Source organism: Podarcis vaucheri, assembly GCF_965113315.1.
Source record: "Podarcis vaucheri genome assembly, chromosome: 1".
Classification (NCBI taxonomy): Eukaryota; Metazoa; Chordata; class Lepidosauria; order Squamata; family Lacertidae; genus Podarcis; species Podarcis vaucheri.
In genome coordinates, this window is record NC_138759.1 from 75,586,320 (window position 1) to 75,606,048 (window position 19,729).

The window sequence follows — 19,729 nt, forward strand, 5'->3', positions numbered from 1 at the left end:
TCCTATGGGCTTGCTTCGCAAGACGAAAATGTCTTGCGAGTTCCTGCTGGTCCCCCCCCCCTTTTTCTAAGCCACTAATCCGTCAATGGGCTTGCTTCACAAGACGAAAAAACCGCTAGACGAAGAGAATCACAGAACGGATTCTTTTCGTCTTGCGAGGCACCACTGTAAGTCTGTAGCCATAAGTCTGTATTGAGGGAGTAAAAGGTAGTGAGGCTCCAATCCTCACTCCACTTATCTGGTAGTAAGCCACATTGGCTTCAGTGGGATTTACTTCTGAGTAGACATGATTAGGCTTGCACTTTAAAACTGAATATTAGATTCACTGATAATCATGGGTTCCGTATCCTCTTTCTGATCCCCCTCCCTTAGTTGTTCTAGGTATTATAGCTAGTAGAATATTGGGAGCGGGGAGACAACCAATTCATTTTGTGAAAATAAAGCAAATGTAAACCAACAATCTAAGGAAAATAATGCTTCACCAGTGATCAGCCAAGATTATTGCTTAGCAGCGAAGAATTAAACTGACCCAATAAATAAATAAATTAATAATATTATTATTACAGTTGTATTTTGGATCTCAAACACCTTGGCTTCCGAATAAATTGACTCCCGAACAAATTGGCTCCTGAACGATTGAAACCCAGAAGTGAGTGTTCCGGTTTTCGAACGTTATTTTGGAACCTGAACATCTGACACGGGTTCTGCAGCTTCCGATTGGCTGCATGAGCTTCCTGCAGCCAATCAGATGCCGCACTTTGGTTTCCAAACATTTTGGAAGTCGAACAGACCTTTGGAATGGATTCCATTTGACTTCCAAGGTATGACTGTATTTAATAATAGTGCTTTTTTTATTTATACCCCACCCATCTGGCTGGGTTTCCCCAGCTACTCTGGACTGCTAACAACATGTCTAAAAACATAATAAAAAGATCAAGCATTAAGCAAGAAGCAAAACGAAGGAGAAAATTCAGTGACCGACAGCAAGTAAAAGATATGGCTGCTATTGACGTAGCACTGGTAATGTATTATCACACAGGAGAACACTGGGACACATCTGTGATTTTAATGAAGTCCCAAAATGTCCCCTCTATGTGAAAACCAAGTGGTTTGAGAGCTGTGGTTCTCTGGAAAGTCTGTCAAGCATATTTGCACACACCTGTTGTAGCTGCCCCTTTAAATTCTAGTCAGGATGAACTGGGGCTCTGAAGGCAACTATTGAGAGCTTCTGTTTTGCCTTGTTCCAGGTAGCTTGGGTTTTCCCTTTTCTGTGTTGCATATCAGCACATGTGGTACAGGTGTGATTTTGTGGTGGATTCTTGGGCTTAATTTGCCGTTTGTTTTTCTAAGCCACAGCAATGTTAAGGAAAATGGAAACCATTTTCTTTTGTGTTTGTTTAAGCAGGCATTCCTTTTCTTCTGAGATAACAAAGGGTGAGTTTTAAGGGAGCTACAGAAGCATTTAAACTGGAAGCATAACCAAAGCCAGTGCAATCAATACAGAGCACATGGCAATTGTATAACCTTTAGGTTAAATGCAGATCCACAAAGGTATTAAGACATGTGCTGCTAAGTGATGTTTAGGCTGCAGTCCAGTGCATACACCCTTGACTGTAAATCCTATATGAAAAATTTTGGACTTACTTCCCAGGTAAATGTGTTTTGGATTAGAGTGTCTGTAGGGAAAATGAAAAGGCACAGGGAAAATATTGTTGAAATGTCAAGTGTTGTGGGAGAACTGATTCACAAAGCTGGGGGAAGAATTTGTGTGTATGTGTGAGATGTCAGTACTTTCTCTTCTTAAGGTGTGACTCAATAATCAGGGCACGGTGTGACTTATTTTAAACTGTCAAAGGAGTAAATCTGCATATCTGTGAGCCATGAATCAGACTTGTGATTCCTATTAAAATTAATTGGCAGCCTGGGCCATATGTTCTCTCTCAGCAAAATGAATATGCAAGGCAAGGATGAGAAATTCATTCAATAATAGTTCACCCATGTAAACATCATTGTACAAATACCTAGAATCAAGACATGTATGAGTATGGCAGTGCGAGGGTAGCCCTAATCCTAATATTTGCTTGCCAGTAGCTCCATTGACCTCAGTGGAACTTAACCGTGTTTGCCCAGGATCTCAGCCTAAGGCAGAGAATGTAAAGTCTTTTCTCATAACAGGACTCTCAAATCACGAAACAAGGCAGATTAGACTTTCCTCTTAAATAAAGGTAGCCTGAAAGTCAGAGCTGATTTTTATTCTAGGCATGAAGCTGGGCAGATCAGTGAGAGAGGCAGAGAGCATTATGTCCTTCGAGGAATGCCAAGGAAGGGTAAATAAAATGTGACTCCTGCTGCAGAAGTAAGTCTTCGTAGGATTGGAGCAGTTTTACACACACATGCCTGTTCCTCCCCTAATTGACTGCAAATTAAGTGATAAAATGCATGTGTGAATGGACATTAATTCCACAGGAAGAACTTCCCTGTCTGTTCCAGTTGTCTCAAATGTCGCACTTTTCAGTGGTATCTGCTCTCATAGTCAGCTAGTGCAGAGAATGAACACAAAGGCATGTGTGAACTAGGCCTTGGCCAAAAATCAGTGAATGGCAAAAAATATTCCATGTTCCAAATCATGTACAGTCATACCTCGGGTTGAATGTGCTTCAGGTTGCGCGCTTTCGGGTTGCGCTCCGCAAACACGTTACTTCCAGGTTTCGCTCCTCTCACGTGTGCAGATGCTCAAAATGATGTCATGCGCATGCGCGGAAGCGGCAAAATGCGACCCGCGCATGCACAGATGTGCCATCGTGTCTTACGTTCTATTCAGGGTGCGAATGGGGCTCCGGAACGGATCCCGTTCGCATCCCGAGGTACCACTGTATAGAAATTGCATTTGACCTTTGTTGCTATTTTGAACAGATATTGGCAGCTTACAGCACAGTCTCCTAACTATGCCTACTCAGAAGTAAGCCCTACTGAATTCAGCGGGGCTTACTCCCAGGTGGGTGGAGTTCGGATTGCATTCTTCGCTGTGTGATGGCTTTTCTATATCCTGCTATTGGTCTGGATCTTGGTCATATTAAAATACTATACATATTCCTGCAATTAATCCTACAGCAGCTCCTTTTTGGGACAGGGCGTTTGTGGCCATTTCTGTTTCCTTTAGAAATGAAGTCCTTTCTCAGGATTGTTGTGTCAGCAGTTGTGGTTTGCCACAGAGCTCCTCAGTGTTTTACTTTTGTCATTTTGTTTCAGGGAAGGATATGGAAGGAAACAGTTTGCCCATGATGAAGGATGAGATTCCTCCAACGCCCAACTCTATTAATAAGGTAATGAGGCTTATAGGAATGCTTATTTTTACTGGAGTCCAGATGAAGAGCAGGGAAACAAAATGCCCCCCTCCTGTAATCTGATATTTGTATTTTCAGTGCATATGTAGTACATTTTTGTTGTGAAGGTAAAAAAAAATTAAATGTAAACATTTTTGTTGTGAAGAAAGCCTCTCAAATAACCAGTGATTATTTTTCTGTTTCTATAAACCTGTGAGTAAACTTCTCTTGAACTTTTATTAGAGGTCTATAAATGTTGGCTGGCCTTTTTAATGCCATTTCTTGGTTCTGATGTCACATTGAACTTTGGAGGTGCCTGGAATGCCTCCAAAGCACAGATCAACTGTAGAGATAATCCCCTACCCCAGCTCCACGTTCAGGTGGAGAGCTGGGGTTTGTTAACACTTGCTAGAGGGATGCTTGACAAGCAGGAGAGCATTTATACATCTCTACTTTGGGAAGCCGCTCAGCTCGCAGCTCATTTCTGTTCAGTTGTACCATATTCTGTTTCTTAGCAAGGCCTTGGAGTGAGTGATAACAGTCAAATGTAAAACAGAGCACACAAAACAAAACTGCTTAGCTTCTCCCAAAGAGTTTACAGTGGTGCCTCACAAGACGAAAAGAATCCGTTCTGTGATTCTCTTCGTCTAGCGGTTTTTTGTCTTGCGAAGCAAGCCCATTGACAGATTAGAGGATTAGCGCTATTAGCGGCTTTTAGCGGCTTATCTGCTGATCGGATCAGCTGATAAGCGGCTTAGCGGCTTAGAAAAGGGGGGGGAGGGGAAAAAACCAGCAGGAACTCGCAAGACATTGTCGTCTTGCGAAGCAAGCCCATAGGAAATTCGTTTTGCGAGTTTTCCGTCTTGCGAGGCATTCGTCTTGAGTTTTCTTTCGTCTAGCGAGTTTTCCGTCTTGCGAGGCATTCGTCTTGTGGGGCACCACTCTATTCTAATTTCAGGGGTCCCTAATCCAAGCGTTTGGGGGTACATTTAAAATTTTAAGACTCCTTCAGGGCCACCCCGTAATACCTGTTACCACAAACACAACACAATCCCCTCTCTCTCTCTCTCTCTCTCTCTCTCTCTCGTGTGTGTGTGTGTGTGTGTGTGTGTGTGTGTGTGTGTGTGTTTTAAAAAGGAGAGGCAAAAGACAGGAGGGGATATGAGGACTCCACATTGTTCTATTCCATTAGACCTTTTGCTCTCCCCCCCCCACCTTCTTTTAACACACTGTATTGAAAATTATTTTTGGAATGCCCCTTAGTTTTAACATTAATTTCCCATGCAGCATCAAAGCAGGTGCCAGGTGGCTTTGCTGTTCAAGAAAAACAAAATCTAAGTCTTCCTGGGACTTACGGGACTTACTCCACAGTGCCTTGGACCCAAGCCAACGAAAACAAACATACCCAAGGAAATGAAAATGAGCCCTCACCTCTTTAAACTGACTGTTGACTAGCCCAAACAGAGAAGTTTCTTGTTCCGCTCTTCTGAACCTCTACAGTTCTTAAGTGGAAGGGAGTTCCACAGTTGCAAGAACGCCTCTCTGCATGCCCGTGCACGTCATCTTCTTTAAGTCATGTCTACTTTGAAGGTTGGCCACAGTTAACAGTAGCTATAGCACAAGTACAAACAACAAGCTACAATGCAGGTGACTTTGGGCTCATCCAGACTTCATTTTATGCTGCGACTCTAGGCACAGGTCCATGCTTTAAACTAAAATTCTGTGTCTTAAGTGTTTCTTTTTCTTTTTTGGCCCGATACTTTCCTCACGAAAGCCTGCTCTTTATCACTGAATCGGAGCAAATGCCAATCCACAGAAAACACAAATTGCCATTTGTTCTGTTAAAGAGGAGGTTTTCCGGAGGAAAGCCAGAGGGGAAAAAAGGGGGGGAAAGAGTGCTCCAATCTTTAAAGCACAAACCTGTGCCCAGTGGCGGAGGAAAAGGAGTGCGGGGGGAGCGCACCGCCCCCAGCAGTGTGATCCCGGTGTGGTGCCATCGCAGCTGCCACGCCCCCCGCCTGCACTGGGTGCCATGCCCCCGCAGGCTGCGTGCCGCACCCCCAGGACGCACACTAGCCCCGCCCCACCTGCTCTCCCCCCCCCCCGGTGCCGGAGCATGAAGCTCCACCTCCCTGTGCCTAGAAACAGCAGGGCAAAAGGTAAGTTTGGATGAACCCTGTGACTGGTTTTGTACTTTTCAGTGCTTGTTGTTGCTCCAACTGTACATACACAGATTGCTGTTGTTGCTACTAAGTGGATATTTTAGTTCTTTCTATTCCTTTGTGCATTGCTTTCTGCATTTTGCCACTATTTCCTGGTTCTTTGTTTAGGGAACCAGATGACTGATTCTGATCTTGCTGTGCTTAAAAGAATTCTTTCATTGCACAGTGTCACCGAACAGAGATTATTGACATACAAGCCATCAATTCGCATGGGGAAATATGGGGGAGCCTTAGTACCACTTCTCAAAATCCTCAAAAGGGTGACTTTTGGAACATGTGGCAGAAAACATTTAAGGACATGTTTGGTAAAACAGGTGACCAAACAGCCACAAGGTAGAGGAAGCCTGCCATTGTGCGGCAAAGGTGCTTATCTGTTTCCAGCCGATTCACTTTGACCATTTCACATGTCACAGCAAACTATATTCCTATGTAAGTGGCCACTCTGTGTGAAAGCAAGCAAGTGCTATTATATGCAGTTATTGTATCACCTTCATAAACAAGTATTTTCAAGGTGACTTGCCACGCTTCAATAAGTCTCAGTCTGGTGGGGGGGGGGACAACATAAACTACGTTCTTTAAAAACAAGCAGCAGTTAGAGTAATGAAACATTAACTGCAAGAGCACGAGATTTCTTAATCATTTTAAGATGGGGCCAAGTCTCTGTTTGGAGCCTAACAGAGCAAACCAGCACATGGGAAGCAAATCCCATTGTGATCAATGGGGCCTATTCCCAGGCAAGAGTGTTTAGCATTTCACAGCCTAAACTTCTTAAACTAGGCACTAGGTAGGCAGCCTTGGAAAATTATTAATCATAGAATCATAGAATCATAGAATCATAGAGTTGGAAGAGACCACAAGGGCCATCAAGTCCAACCCCCTGCCAAGCAGGAAACACCATCAGAGCACTCCTGACATATGGTTGTCAAGCCTCTGCTTAGAGACCTCCAAAGAAGGAGACTATTATAATAATAACCTCAGCCCCTACCTAACCTGCTAGAGTGGGGTACCTAATAACTTCAACAAATGAGAAGTTTCATGTGGACTGTGATTGACCACAGGGGTACCCAGCTGATCCTCCAGATGCTGTGGACTACAACTCCAATCATCCTTCACCATTGGCTGATGGGAGTTGTAGTCCACAATATCTGGAGAGCAACAGGTTGGCTACCCTTGATTTATAAGAACACAGCAAGCTGCCTTAGGCCAAATCAAGCTCTTTTCCCATCCAACTCGGTATTCACCATCTGTCCAGAATATTTCCCATCACTTGCTGGCTGATCCTTGAAACTGGAACGGCCAAGGATTGAACTGTGGACCTTCTGCATGTAAAGCAGGGTGCCCTAGATATGGCCTCTCCCTTGCAGCAAGCTCAGTGCTGGTGTTTCATTTCAGCAAGGGATTGCAACCTTTGGGTTAATCCATTTGCTTTCGGGTAAAGGTGAGTGTTGAGGTGAGTTCTATGGGAAGAGAGGGCAAGGGTTTAAGTCGGTCCTCCAGATGGCATGGGCCCTCATCCAGCATCACCAAGGATGATGAGAGTTCTAGGAACATCTGGAGGGGTGCTGGTCCCCCATTTAAGTGTTCTGTGGGTGAGTTCCCAGGCACAACAAGCAGCAAGGGGAGTGCATGGAATTGCTTAAGACATCAGGAGGCTTTGGGGTGACTGAGGGAGGGAAGAATTCAGGCTGCCGTGGCCAGGCACGTGATAAATAAGTACAGGGAAAATGTGTCGCAAGGTGTGCCGCAAAGATAAGGACAAGAAGTGTGCAGTCCTGTTTTTCATCACCACAGCAGCCACCGTGAATGAGAAATGAAGAACTGCGCTGCCGAGTAGCAGACTGTCACAGTTACAACACAGTAACAGATTTGAGGGGTACTATCCTTTTTCTAGGAGTGGGTTGGGGTTTTGTTTGTTTGTTTCTCCCCTTTGCAAAACCAGCTGGTTAATGTCAAGTATCAGCTGAGCACCTGTCCATTTTGGAATAAGCCACAAATTCACCAATGCCTTACGCAACCAGTAGTACGTTGGTGTAGCAAGCAAGTTCATCCCTTTGGCCTCGTGCTAATGCATTTAATTAGCTTCTGTCCCTTTTGCAGCACCCAGAGTCCGAGCAGTTGATCATTTATATTGGTCACCTGTTGCTGGTCTTTCATATCCTTTTTAGTACATTTATAATGTCTTAAGTCAGTTTGCTTAAGAGGAAGAGAAGCAGCCTCTGAGGCACTATAAAATATGTAGTAAGTCAGTTTTGCTGTTTCCCCTCCTCTAGAAATAAGGGCTTATCAACACTATCCATTTAAAGTGCCCTTATACCACATTCATGCCCCTCCCCAATTAATCCTGCAAACTACAGATCCTTAAGGGTCTCCTAAACAAAGTACCGGAAGTGACCTAAATTGCTCAGCAATAAGGCTCACTCTATAGGTGAGCTTTCTTGGAAGAAAGTGGACATAGGATTGCTGCTTCATTTTTTTGTAAAAGGAAAACTGAGAAGCTATTGACTACTAGGGCTCATCCAGACTTTGTCTAGTCCTACCACTTCCCCCTGGAGACACCCACTCTCTCCTGCTGAATCGGAGCAAATGTCAATTAGGTTTTCCATGTATTGTATTGATAGATTGCTCTGATTCAGTGGTAAAGAGCAGGTTTTCCCAGGGAAAGCAGCAGGGCAAATGGAAAACCTCTTGTGCATTCTAGGCACAGGATGAGCAAAGTGTGAATGAGCCCCTAGAGAGAGTGGGAACTGCAGACCGCTGTACCCTATGCTACCTGTCAGGGGATGGTTAGCTGCTTGTGCTTAAAATTGTGCCCCTTCAGAGTTTGTGCGACCCCACAAACCTCTGTGTGTGACAGAGCTCCTCAGACATGTCTGCTCTAGTCACTAGTAGAGTCTGACAGTGGCTGTCTGCGGAAGCGCTTCCAGCAAAGAAGTTCCTTAACGGAAACGCGTCTCCTGGACTCACGACGTGGCAGCTTCCGGCGCAGCATGGGTCTCCCTGCAGTTGCTTCTGACACCTCCCCGCTATTTTCGCTCGAAGTGTCTCTCACCCCTTTCTCTCCCCTGCTGCTTCCTGCCTGGGCTGCTGCGTCTCTCTCAGCATTACTGAGATCCTCCTCCAGAGACCCCGCGCTCCCCCTGCTGGTCCCTGCTTTGGCTGTTGACTCTCTCCCAGTCTCTGGGAGCCTTACCACTTCCCTTTCCTCCGATGTCAGTTCCCTGACATCCACCTCCCCTCCAGGGCCCCCCTCTCCCCCGCCCCTACTTTCTCCTCTGGGCGGTGAGGAGCTGAAACCCCTAAAAGAATCCTCTTCATCTTCAGACGTCTCGAACAATTCCCTCCATCGGTCTTCGTTCCGACTCGCTGAATCCTCCTCCACCTCGGAATCAGCGAACCCCTCCAACTCTTCTTCGTCGTCGGTGGTGGCGAAGTATTCCCTCCGGAACCTCGCCACTGGCTGGGGTTTTCTAGGGAATCTCTGATGAAAAGTTTCAATCAAAACCTCGTCATCTACCTCCTCTGCCCTGACCCAGGTGTTTTCCGACTCCGGCTCCCCTTCCCACATTACCAAATACTCTACTTGCTCTCCCCTCCACCTGGAATCGAGAATCTCCGCTACATGGTAGCTGTGTTCTTTTTCTTCCATAGCTGGTCCCCTATTGACCCTCCCCTCTCTGTCCCCTATATACGGTGACAGCAATGATCTGTGGAACACTGGGTGCAACTTCATGTGGTTCGGTAACCGGAGTCTGAAAGCCACTGGGTTGACCTGTTGCGTGACTTCAAATGGGCCCAGTCTTTTGGGTCTTAACTTCTTACAACCTCCTTTAAATGGTAACCCTTGGGTGGACAGCCACACCTGGTCCCCCACCCTAATGCTTTCCCCTTCCCTTCTGGTTTTGTCTGCCTGCCTCTTATATTCCTCCTTCGCCCTGTTTAAATTAAGTTGGAGCTGGCGATGGATCGCTTCCATTTCTTCAACGAACTGTTCTGCGGCAGGAACGCTCCAGTTCTCCCCCTCCCCCCCTGGGAAGGCTCGGGGATGACACCCGTGATTGGCCAAAAAAGGGCTCATCCCCGTGGACACGTTCTCTGCATTGTTATAGGCAAATTCTGCCAACGCCAGCTTCTCCACCCAATCATTCTCTCTGTCATTCACATAACACCTCAAATATTGCTGGAGGACACCATTAGCTCTTTCCGCCTGCCCATTGGTTTCTGGATGACGGGCAGTGGAAAAATTCACCTCTACATGCAATAGGCTCATGAGCTTCCTCCAGAACCTGGAAGTAAATTGTTTCCCTCGGTCCGAAACCACCCTCAAGGGGGCACCATGCAACCTAAACACATTTTCCACAAACAATTTAGCGGTTTCTTCTGCTGTGACCGCATGTGAGCAGGCTATAAAGTGGGCCATCTTGGTTAACAGGTCTACCACAACCATAATGGCTGTCTTCCCTTTGGACCTGGGCAGATCAGTCATGAAATCTATTGCCACTGCCTCCCATGGTCTTTCCGGCGTGGGTAGTGGTTCTAATAAACCTGCCGGTGCCCGCCTCTCCCCCTTGGCTCGTTGACATCGGTCACACCCTCTCACATATTCACGCACATCTTCCCTGACCTTGGGCCACCAGAATTCCCTGGTAACCAGCCACATGGTTTTGTGTTGCCCAAAATGCCCTGCTGTGGGGCTATCGTGCAGTTGCTTGAGTACCTTTTCCCTCAATTCCCCTTCAGGTATGTATAACGCTCCCTTGTAGTACAACGCCCCGTTTCTCTCCTCAAAACCCCCGGGTTTGTCTCCCTCCCTCCTGAGACCCCTGAGTTTGTCCTGGGCGTATTCATCCTGCACCGTTCCCTCTACCAGTTCCCTTTGCCCCACCAAAGCCGCCCCGCACACCCAGCGGTCCTCGGGAATGACATGGGTCTCTTCGGGTGCACCCTCTCCCTCCAAATATTCAGGTTTGCGTGAGAGAGCGTCCGCCCTAACGTTCTCCGGGCCTGGTACGTAACAAATCTCAAAGTTAAATTTGGAGAACTCCTGGGCCCATCTCAACTGCCTTTGGTTGAGCACTCGCGCAGTTCTCCAATACTCTAGATTCTTATGGTCCGTGCACACTTGCACCTTCTGTTGTGCACCAATTAGTAGATGCCTCCATCTCCGGAAGGCCTCATAAATCGCAAGAAGTTCCCGGTCGTGCACCGTGTAGTTTCTCTCAGATTTGTTCAGCTTTCGCGAAAAGAAGGCACACGGTCGCCACTCTGACCCCTCCTTCCCCGGCTGCAGAAGAAGCACCGCCCCTATGGCTCTGTCCGAAGCGTCTGTTTCGACCCTCAGCTTTTTTTGTAAATCCACATGTAGAAGTTGTTCGTCAGAGGCGAAGGCCCTTTTCAGTTCCTCAAACGCTCGCTCCGCCTCCCCCGTCCAAACAAACTTCTTTTTGCCGCTGAGACAGTCCGTGATGGGCGCCGTCAGGTGGGCGAAGTTTCGGATGAACTTACGATAAAAGTTTCCAAACCCTAGGAACCTCTGCACATCCTTCTTGGTCTTGGGTGTTTTCCATTCCAGCACCGCTTGAACCTTGCCGGGGTCCATGGCCAACCCCTTGTCTGACAAGCGGTACCCCAGGAATTCCACCTCCTTGGTATGAAACTGACACTTTTCCAGTTTCACCCACAGTCTGTTGGCTTGCAGCCTGCTCAACACTTCTCTGACGTCTCTCACATGTTGCTCCTCATTCTCCGAATACACCAACACGTCATCTAAGAAGGCCACGCAATTCTTGTAGAGCAAAGGCCCCAGTACATGGTTCATAAAGGCTTGAAAACACGCGGAGCCTGTTTGTAATCCAAAAGGCATAACGAGGTATTCAAATGCCCCCAAAGGGGTGAACATGGTGGTCTTCCATTCATCCCCTTTCCTTATACGTATCAGGTTGTACGCCCCCCTTAGGTCCAGCTTTGTAAAAATCTTTCCTTTTCGCACCCTGGTCAAAATATCATCAATCCTGGGCATAGGAAAAGCCGCCGGCTCTGTCACTGCATTTAGGGCCCGAAAGTCACATACCAGCCTCGGCTTGTCCGTGTTTTTTTTATCCACAAAAAACACTGGGCTACCCCCCGCTGCCTTGGACTCTCTGATGAAGCCTCTCTTCAGGTTCTTGTCAATGAACGCTCGCAACTCCTGCATCTCCCTGTCTGACATGGCATACAACTTGCCTACAGGAAGCTGTGCTCCAGGGAGTAAATTGATCTGGCAATCAAAGGGCCTATGCGGGGGTAGTTGGTCCGCTTCCTTCTCGCTGAACACGTCGCTGAGATCAGCATACTGTGGTGGCACCTTCCCCTTCTCCATCACTTCCGTCCCTGCTAGGGTGGCTTGGGCCCCTGCTGACCCCTTTTCCGCCCTGCAGTGTTCTAAGCAGTGTGCGGAACCGAAGGAAACCACTCTTTGATGCCAGCCCACCAGCGGATCATGTAGGGCTAGCCAGCTCATTCCCAAAATAATGGGAGCGCCTCCCAAGGTGGCCACATTAAACGCTATCAGTTCTGTGTGCCTTGCCACCCTCATTATCATTGGGACGGTCTGCAAGCTGACGCCTCCTCCCAACAGTTCCCTGCCATCAATCGTGGTCACCTGCAGGGGGTTGCTTAAAGGGATAGTCTGTATCTGGTGTTCAGCAGCAAACTCCTTGCTCATGAAATTGCAGGAGCTGCCTGAGTCCAACAGCGCCTTTATTTTTAGGGGGTGTCCATTTTGCAGCTCTAGCGACACTTCAATCACTAGAGCAGGTCGAGGAGCTTCTGGCACTGGCACTTGGGGAAGGGGCACTTTCACTGCTCTTTGGCCTGGCTGCAGTGCCCTGCTGGCAACCAGGCGTTGGCTTTTACCTGCTCCGTTTCTCCCTGCTCTCCCCCCTCAACAGCTCCCACCATCCCTTGCCATTCCTTCCTCTGGGGGCAGACTCTGGCAAAGTGGCCTGGCTGTTGGCAGAGATAGCATTTCCGGGCTCCCTTTCCCTCCTTCTTCGCCCCCTCACTGGGCTTTGAAACTGCGCGCGCGCGGGCTGTTCCGATTTCCATCGGCTCTGCCGGCGGGAAAGCTGGCTCAGGAATGTCTGGAATGCGTAACTCCTTCCAACGTTCCCCTCTCCCTTCCCGCCTCTCCAAGGCTCTTGCCTCCTGGCACGCTCCAATGGTCAGCGCAGATTTGGTCAGCTGATCCATAGACCCCGCCCTGGGGCTCCTGGCCAGCTCGTCTTTCACAGCTGAAGAAAGACCTTCTTCAAATAGCATCTGAATGGGTGCCGCCGATAAATCCCACCCCAATCTGTGAATCAGCATGGTAAATTCAGTCCAGTACTCACGGACAGATCTGCTTCCCTGCTTGCAAGCCATTAGCTGTCTGCGTACCACCCCTTCCTCAATATCGCTGGAAAACATAATATCCATTGCACGAAAGAATTTCATAGTGTCCTTTAGGATATCGTTGTGCGTTGCCATCAGGGGTCGAACCCAGTCCCGCGCCCCCTTCTCAAGATGCCCAATTACGAACGCAACTCGCGATTCCTCATCAGGGAACTCATCAAACTGCACATTCAGAGCATATTGCATCTCAGTCCTAAAGGCATGGTAATCCTTGGGGTCCCCCCCAAACTTCTGCACCAATCCTGGTACCTTTCTGGGGAACTGAGTGGTTCTCCCCTTTTTGTCAGCATCCTGAGCCCTTCTCTCCTCGAGCCTCGCCGTCTGCAGCGCAAGTTGGACCTCCAGAGCTTGATACCTTTCTTCCAAGCTTGGACCAGCTCCAACCCCTGCGTCTCCGGTTCCGACTGGGTTGCTCATGATGCTTTCTCCTGCACAGGCAGCGTACAGAGACTGTCAGACTGCTGTCAGGGGATGGTTAGCTGCTTGTGCTTAAAATTGTGCCCCTTCAGAGTTTGTGCGACCCCACAAACCTCTGTGTGTGACAGAGCTCCTCAGACATGTCTGCTCTAGTCACTAGTAGAGTCTGACAGTGGCTGTCTGCGGAAGCGCTTCCAGCAAAGAAGTTCCTTAACGGAAACGCGTCTCCTGGACTCACGACGTGGCAGCTTCCGGCGCAGCATGGGTCTCCCTGCAGTTGCTTCTGACACCTCCCCGCTATTTTCGCTCGAAGTGTCTCTCACCCCTTTCTCTCCCCTGCTGCTTCCTGCCTGGGCTGCTGCGTCTCTCTCAGCATTACTGAGATCCTCCTCCAGAGACCCCGCGCTCCCCCTGCTGGTCCCTGCTTTGGCTGTTGACTCTCTCCCAGTCTCTGGGAGCCTTACCACTTCCCTTTCCTCCGATGTCAGTTCCCTGACACTACCTAAGCACGTGTATTTTAGTTTTTGCCATCTGAGAAGCAGGGAAATTTTAAAGCTGAAAATAGAAACCACCAATGTTATAGTAAATTAGTACATCAATTGCTCAGAGGCTCTAGAGGTGCTTTTTACTGATGATTTGTGCTCATGATGCTATTAGGGTGGTCTTATGTGCTCCTGCTTTCAAGTTTTGGGGTGATCATAGTGCTTCATTTCCAATTAATGCATGCCCTGTAACTTCTTGTTGAAATCCCGTAACTCTTCATACCACAAATGTTCAGGGTTTTTTTGTGGGGGGAGGGTGTCTCCATGTTTGTTGCACTATAGCCTTTCCAGACACCAATAATGTGTTATGATTGGGGAAGCATCACAGAACAACTAGTAAAGCAGAATGATGTGTGGGTGATCCAGTATAAATCCACCATTAGTCCGTTAATTTTGTGCCAAGAACATGTTGCAGAATACACACACACACACACCAAAACCCAAGTCTTGAGGAGCTCAGAAACCAATTCCTACAGGCACAATAGGCAAGAGTAGGAGCATAGTTGGATATCTTTCCAATTTCCCATTTTGCCAGCATTCTAGGAACAAGATGCAAATGACGATAAACACTACAATGTAGTCTCACTGTTTGCCTTTTAACCTTTGGAAGATGACGATAGCTATCTTCACCAGTGGAATGTGTCGGTCCTGATACATGTAACTGCTTGCTATATATCCAGCAGTCAAAGAAACCAGGACCAGTCACAGTTGGCAGGAAACTGCGAAACAGAGAGTCCAGGCGGGTGTAGATTCAGGAACAAAATGTTCCTTGTATTGCCTGAGTTGAATACTGTGCTAAGAGTCCAAGCATTCTAGGGACGTTTACTATTGCCAAAGCATCACTTCCCAAAGCATAAATGTGTGTATGCAGAGCTATTTGGGTTGGGTTTTTTCTGCTTTTATCCAAGAGTAAATGGATTTGGCTATCTTGCCTTCATCTCCTTTTGCATATAGGGCCTGGTTTGTACATAATGGGAGCCCATGCTTTCCCCCTCTCTGAACCCCCCCCCTTTCCTCTTTCTCTCTTGCTGCTGTGAGGAAGAGATTCCTTCCTGCTCTTTGTTTGCAGTCTTAAACAAACCACAGCTTCCTGTTACAGTGGAACTGTGGTTTGATAGAATGAACCAGGATCTGAAATCACAGCTGGTTTAAACAAACTCCAGCATTTGCGTGCAGCAAGGAGCTGTGATTTGTTGAAAAGTGAAAGTGAGTGCTTCTAGCCTCCTTGCAGCTGTGCAAGGGCAGGTCGAAAAGGAGAATGTGCAAGCCCAAACTCACCATGATTCTTTCACCTAGTGAGAAACTATGGCATCCCATTGCATCTGAAGTCACTTCAAGTCAATGGTGGGTGATGGTGACCTAACTAGGCGACAGGTGTCTTTATAAGGCTCTGTATGGATGTAATACCACTGATCCCTTAACCTTAGGGAACAGCGTGAGCCAACATGTGAATGTGTGAGCTCTCTCCTCCCTCTGTGGACCAACTTCCCATCATTAGCTGTGGTTATATATTACATCTGCACTGAGACAAGCCATGATTGGAGCAAATCTGATTCCCCCGAAATTGCCTAACTTGCGAACATGCTTATAAACCATGGTCTAATTTCTTAGGAACATAGGAAACTGCATCATACTGATTCAGAGCACTGGTCAACCTATTGTCTTCTCTGACTGGCCATGGGTTTCTAGGGTTTCACACTTGGATCTCTTCCAGCCTGGAGATCCTTGGGACCTTCTGCATGCAAATGAAATACCCTGCCACTGAGCCACACACATTCCAGTCCTTGGTTTACAAATGAGGTCATGATCTGCATTCTTCAGGATTTGTGTCAGTGCCCAGGTTATATGAAATCCTGACTAATCCTGAAGGCAGATAGAAGGGAAAAGAGCAAAGGCTTTGGGATCTGGCTCTGTCCCTAGTGGTCTTGGCATGGGGGTTTCAGACTGAGGTGCCCAGGATTATTTTGGCCCCTGGGCTCAGGGCAGGGAACCAGTTCTGGTACATGTTGGTAACTACTCAGTACTGCCTTTTATTTACTTGATGGTTAGATAAATATTGATAGCCATTGCTGACTGGTTCCTTTTTGTATTTTATTTTAAGGAGCCTAAAATCTTGCAATTCCTTCCATTCTAGATCGAATACAAATTTTGCAATGGGTCTGATAAAGAGTGTGTATCTCCCACTGGCAAAAGCAACAAGAAGGAGACTTTGAAGGTACGTACAGTTTAGATGTGTGGAAAAGAATGATTATTCTATTTGTGTGGGAAGCTGTTGCTCGAGAGACTGGAACCTCTTTCTCTTTGGCCCATAGGCCACGTCTCTGGAGTATCACAGCAAGGCCAGAATTCTTTTTTTCTTTTTTTAAACACTGCTCTTTCTTCCCTGTGGATTAGTTTGCTTTTATTTATTTATTTACATTTTTTATTTATTGAATTTATATGCCATCCTATACCTGGGGTTCTCAGGGTGGTTCACAGAATGAAATCAAGATCTAAAACCACAAAATACATAATAAAAACAACAACCCAATAGGCTCCCCCCCAAAGAAACCACATTTTAAAAGGGAATAGAATGTAATTAATTCAAATTATAACTTTGCCGTGCATAGGATAGCTCTTTTCTTCAGCTATATTTTCCAGAAGAATCTTCTCACTAATAAGATAATTTTAATCCTTTCTTTGAGCTGTCAGTGGTCTCCAGTCAATGTCACACATGTCACACATGGGCTTTATTAACACTACAACTGGCGACAACTGTGGAGGTACAAGTTCCCAGTGAAATAACAACCCAAAACCAGTTTACTTATAACCTCCATCCCTTCCTTATATGCTCTACCTGCCCTTGTATGCCCAGTAGGTCACTGTGTTCTGCAAGAGCATTTCTCCTTAAAGTCCCATAGAATCATAGAATCATAGAGTTGGAAGAGACCACAAGGGCAATCGAGTCCAACCCCCTGCCAAGCAGGAAACACCATCAGAGCACTCCTGACATATGGTTGTCAAGCCTCTGCTTAAAGACCTCCAAAGTAGGAGACTCCACCACACTCCTTGGCAGCAAATCCCACTGTCGAACAGCTCTTACTGTCAGGAAGTTCTTCCTAATGTTTAGGTGGAATCTTCTTTCTTGTAGTTTGGATCCATTGCTCCGTGTCCGCTTCTCTGGAGCAGCAGAAAACAACCTTTCTCCCTCCTCTATGTGACATCCTTTTATATATTTGAACATGGCTATCATATCACCCCTTAACCTCCTCTTCTCCAGGCTAAACATGCCCAGCTCCCTTAGCCGTTCCTAAGCCGTTCCTAAGTAGAAGCCCTGCTCTACAGGCACTTGGAGCAGGGCTTTCATTGTGGCTGCCCTTGTTCCCTGGAACAGCATTCCTGTTGAGATACAACAAGCACCCATCAGAAACAATGGAAATCATGATTGCTTTGACAAGCTTTTCCAGCTGAATGAAAAATCCTCTGCCTTTCAGTATTCATTTTGTATTGATTTTAAACTTGTTTTCAGTTGTTCTTCTGCTGCTTTCAAAACTATTTTATCTGGTTTTTATGATATGTGTGCAAATCATACACACATATATGAGACACGTATAAGCAAAAGTGATCCATAAATTAATACTTACAGAAAAATAAACAAAACCCGGAGAATTCTGAAGCTGGGTGTGAAAGTGAATTGCTTTCCTATGGTACTCAGTAAGGCTTGATATGCCCAGTACCTGGACTCCTTAATTAAAATCAATGGAAGTGGCTGTGAAGGATTCATATTCTGCCCTGTTACCAGAATATAACTGGCTCACGGTTACTCATTCAGCTCCATGGCCAAGTAGGGTTTTGAGTCTTTGTCTCCCAGGTCCTCATCTGACCCCTGTAAGCACTATGTTGCGCTGCCTCCTTGAGTAAAAAGGATTTGTTCCAAGCAGCTGTGGAACCGCATTAAGTAAGAGGCCAAAATCAATAGCAATTTTACCAGATAATAAAGCACTTGCTGTCCCAGCCACTGTTTCACTCCCTACAATGCGAGTTGTTTCTTTATATGAATGCCATGGTCTCATCTTCTCTCCTCAGTTTTTCACCCCCCCCCTTTTTTTTTTGCTAGCATAGGAGAAAGAAGAAAACTGTGTTCATGCGTGTTTTCACCCCTCTTTCTCCCATCTCTGTAACAGGTACAGAAGAAGAATTACAGGCAGGAAAAGAAAAGAGCGACCAAGCAACTCTTCAGCGCTTTGAAAGATCCCAGTGTGGTCATTATGGCAGATTGGCTGAAGGTAATTTAGTATAAAGCGTCATTTTAAGAAGATCCAGCTACTCTTAGGGCTGTTCGATCATAATCCATCAGCTGCCTTCTCTCTGAAGGTTACTTGCTGCTTACAAATAGTCCTGTTTGGAGAATAAAACCTGATGACTCAAATACTATATTTTTTGATCCAAAACTTATATATGTCAAAATGAGCAATAAAATTTAGACTAGGGAAGCAAGGGAAATGGTTAGGAAGACAGATAGCCTGACTGTTGGCTCACCAAGGACTTCCTTTCATTCAGAATGCCTTCCATATTAGTTAAGTGCCCTTTTCTGGTGGTGGTGGTGTGGGGAGAGGAGACCAATTTTCTGAAAATCATTACAATGTTAATTCTGACATTTATGGAAATGCATTCTTTAGGCAGAAAATTGAGGAATGACGGATATTTTAAAGCGGAAAATGAAAGAGCTATCTCTTCAGCCTTGCTAACCAACCTCCCTTTATTTGGAGATGCCAAAGGCTGAACTGGTGGCCTTGTGTTTTTATATAAAGCTGGGATTGCCAATGGGGCACGTCTATATGTTCCCACAGAGGTCTTCCCTAGTGCTCAATGAGTCTGAAATTAGCCTCAAAAGAAGCATAGGGCAGGTTGTCATGCGTGTGTGAGATGCTCACCACAGTTTCTCCAGATTGCAGATATGCCCATAGGCTCAGAAAGGTTGGTGACCTTTGATATAAGCCACACGTTCTTGTTGTTGAAACTTCTAATCATTTCCTTTAAATTACAGCTTCCCACTAATTACGCCATCACTCTGCATTCTTGCAGGACCAAACCCTTACATAACAACGCAGTCATGAAGTCACCTTCTGATCTCTGGTGATCAGATCTATTACCGGCAGCCATTTTCTGAAGTTCTTACTGACAGTGGCTTCCATTAGCCATAGTTAATGGTTCACTTTAAATGCGCCTTTCTGATCTGTTTATCCCCTCCCTGCTAGCATGTGGAGGAAATAAACTTTGATCTCAGAACCAAACAACGTATCCATAAGATACGTGGGCTGCAGTGGTGGTGAGGGGGAGTAGGAGGAGAAGACTCCCCCCCCCCGAAACCTTGGAAATGTAAAAAATTAAGTGACTTCAGCATGCATTGCCCTTTTGGATGTAAGAGGCTATAGTCTCTTCAGGGAAATGCTGTATAAATGTCTTGGGGTCTTAGCAAAATTGCACCCTCTTAATGAGCTGCTTATGGGACACGGGTGGCACTGTGCTCTAAACAGCAGAGACTGGGGCTTGCTGATCAGAAGATCGGTGGTTCGAATCCCTGCGACAGGGTGAGCTCCCGTTGCTCGGTCCCTGCTCCTGCCAACCTAGCAGTTCGAAGGCACGTCAAAGTGCAAGTAGATAAATAGGTACCACTCTGGCGGGAAGGTAAACAGCGTTTCCGTGCGCTGCTCTGGTTCGCCAGAAGCAGCTTAGTCATGCTGGCCACATGACCCGGAAGTTGTACGCCGGCTTCCTCAGCCAATAAAGCGAGATGAGCGGTGCAACCCCAGAGTCG

The 19,729-nt window shown here is 46.6% G+C and overlaps 1 protein-coding gene across 2 annotated transcripts in view; it reads left to right on the forward strand.

Annotated features, from left to right (window-relative positions):
- Positions 1-19,729, forward strand: part of OSBPL5 (oxysterol binding protein like 5) — a 147,967-nt gene that overhangs the window by 89,052 nt on the left and 39,186 nt on the right. For both annotated transcript variants that reach the window (XM_082193151.1, XM_082193152.1), the window contains exons 3-5: positions 3,250-3,323; positions 16,067-16,147; positions 18,096-18,197. In XM_082193151.1, coding sequence (XP_082049277.1) covers positions 3,250-3,323; positions 16,067-16,147; positions 18,096-18,197 — 257 coding nt within the window. The remainder of the gene's footprint in view (positions 1-3,249; positions 3,324-16,066; positions 16,148-18,095; positions 18,198-19,729) is intronic.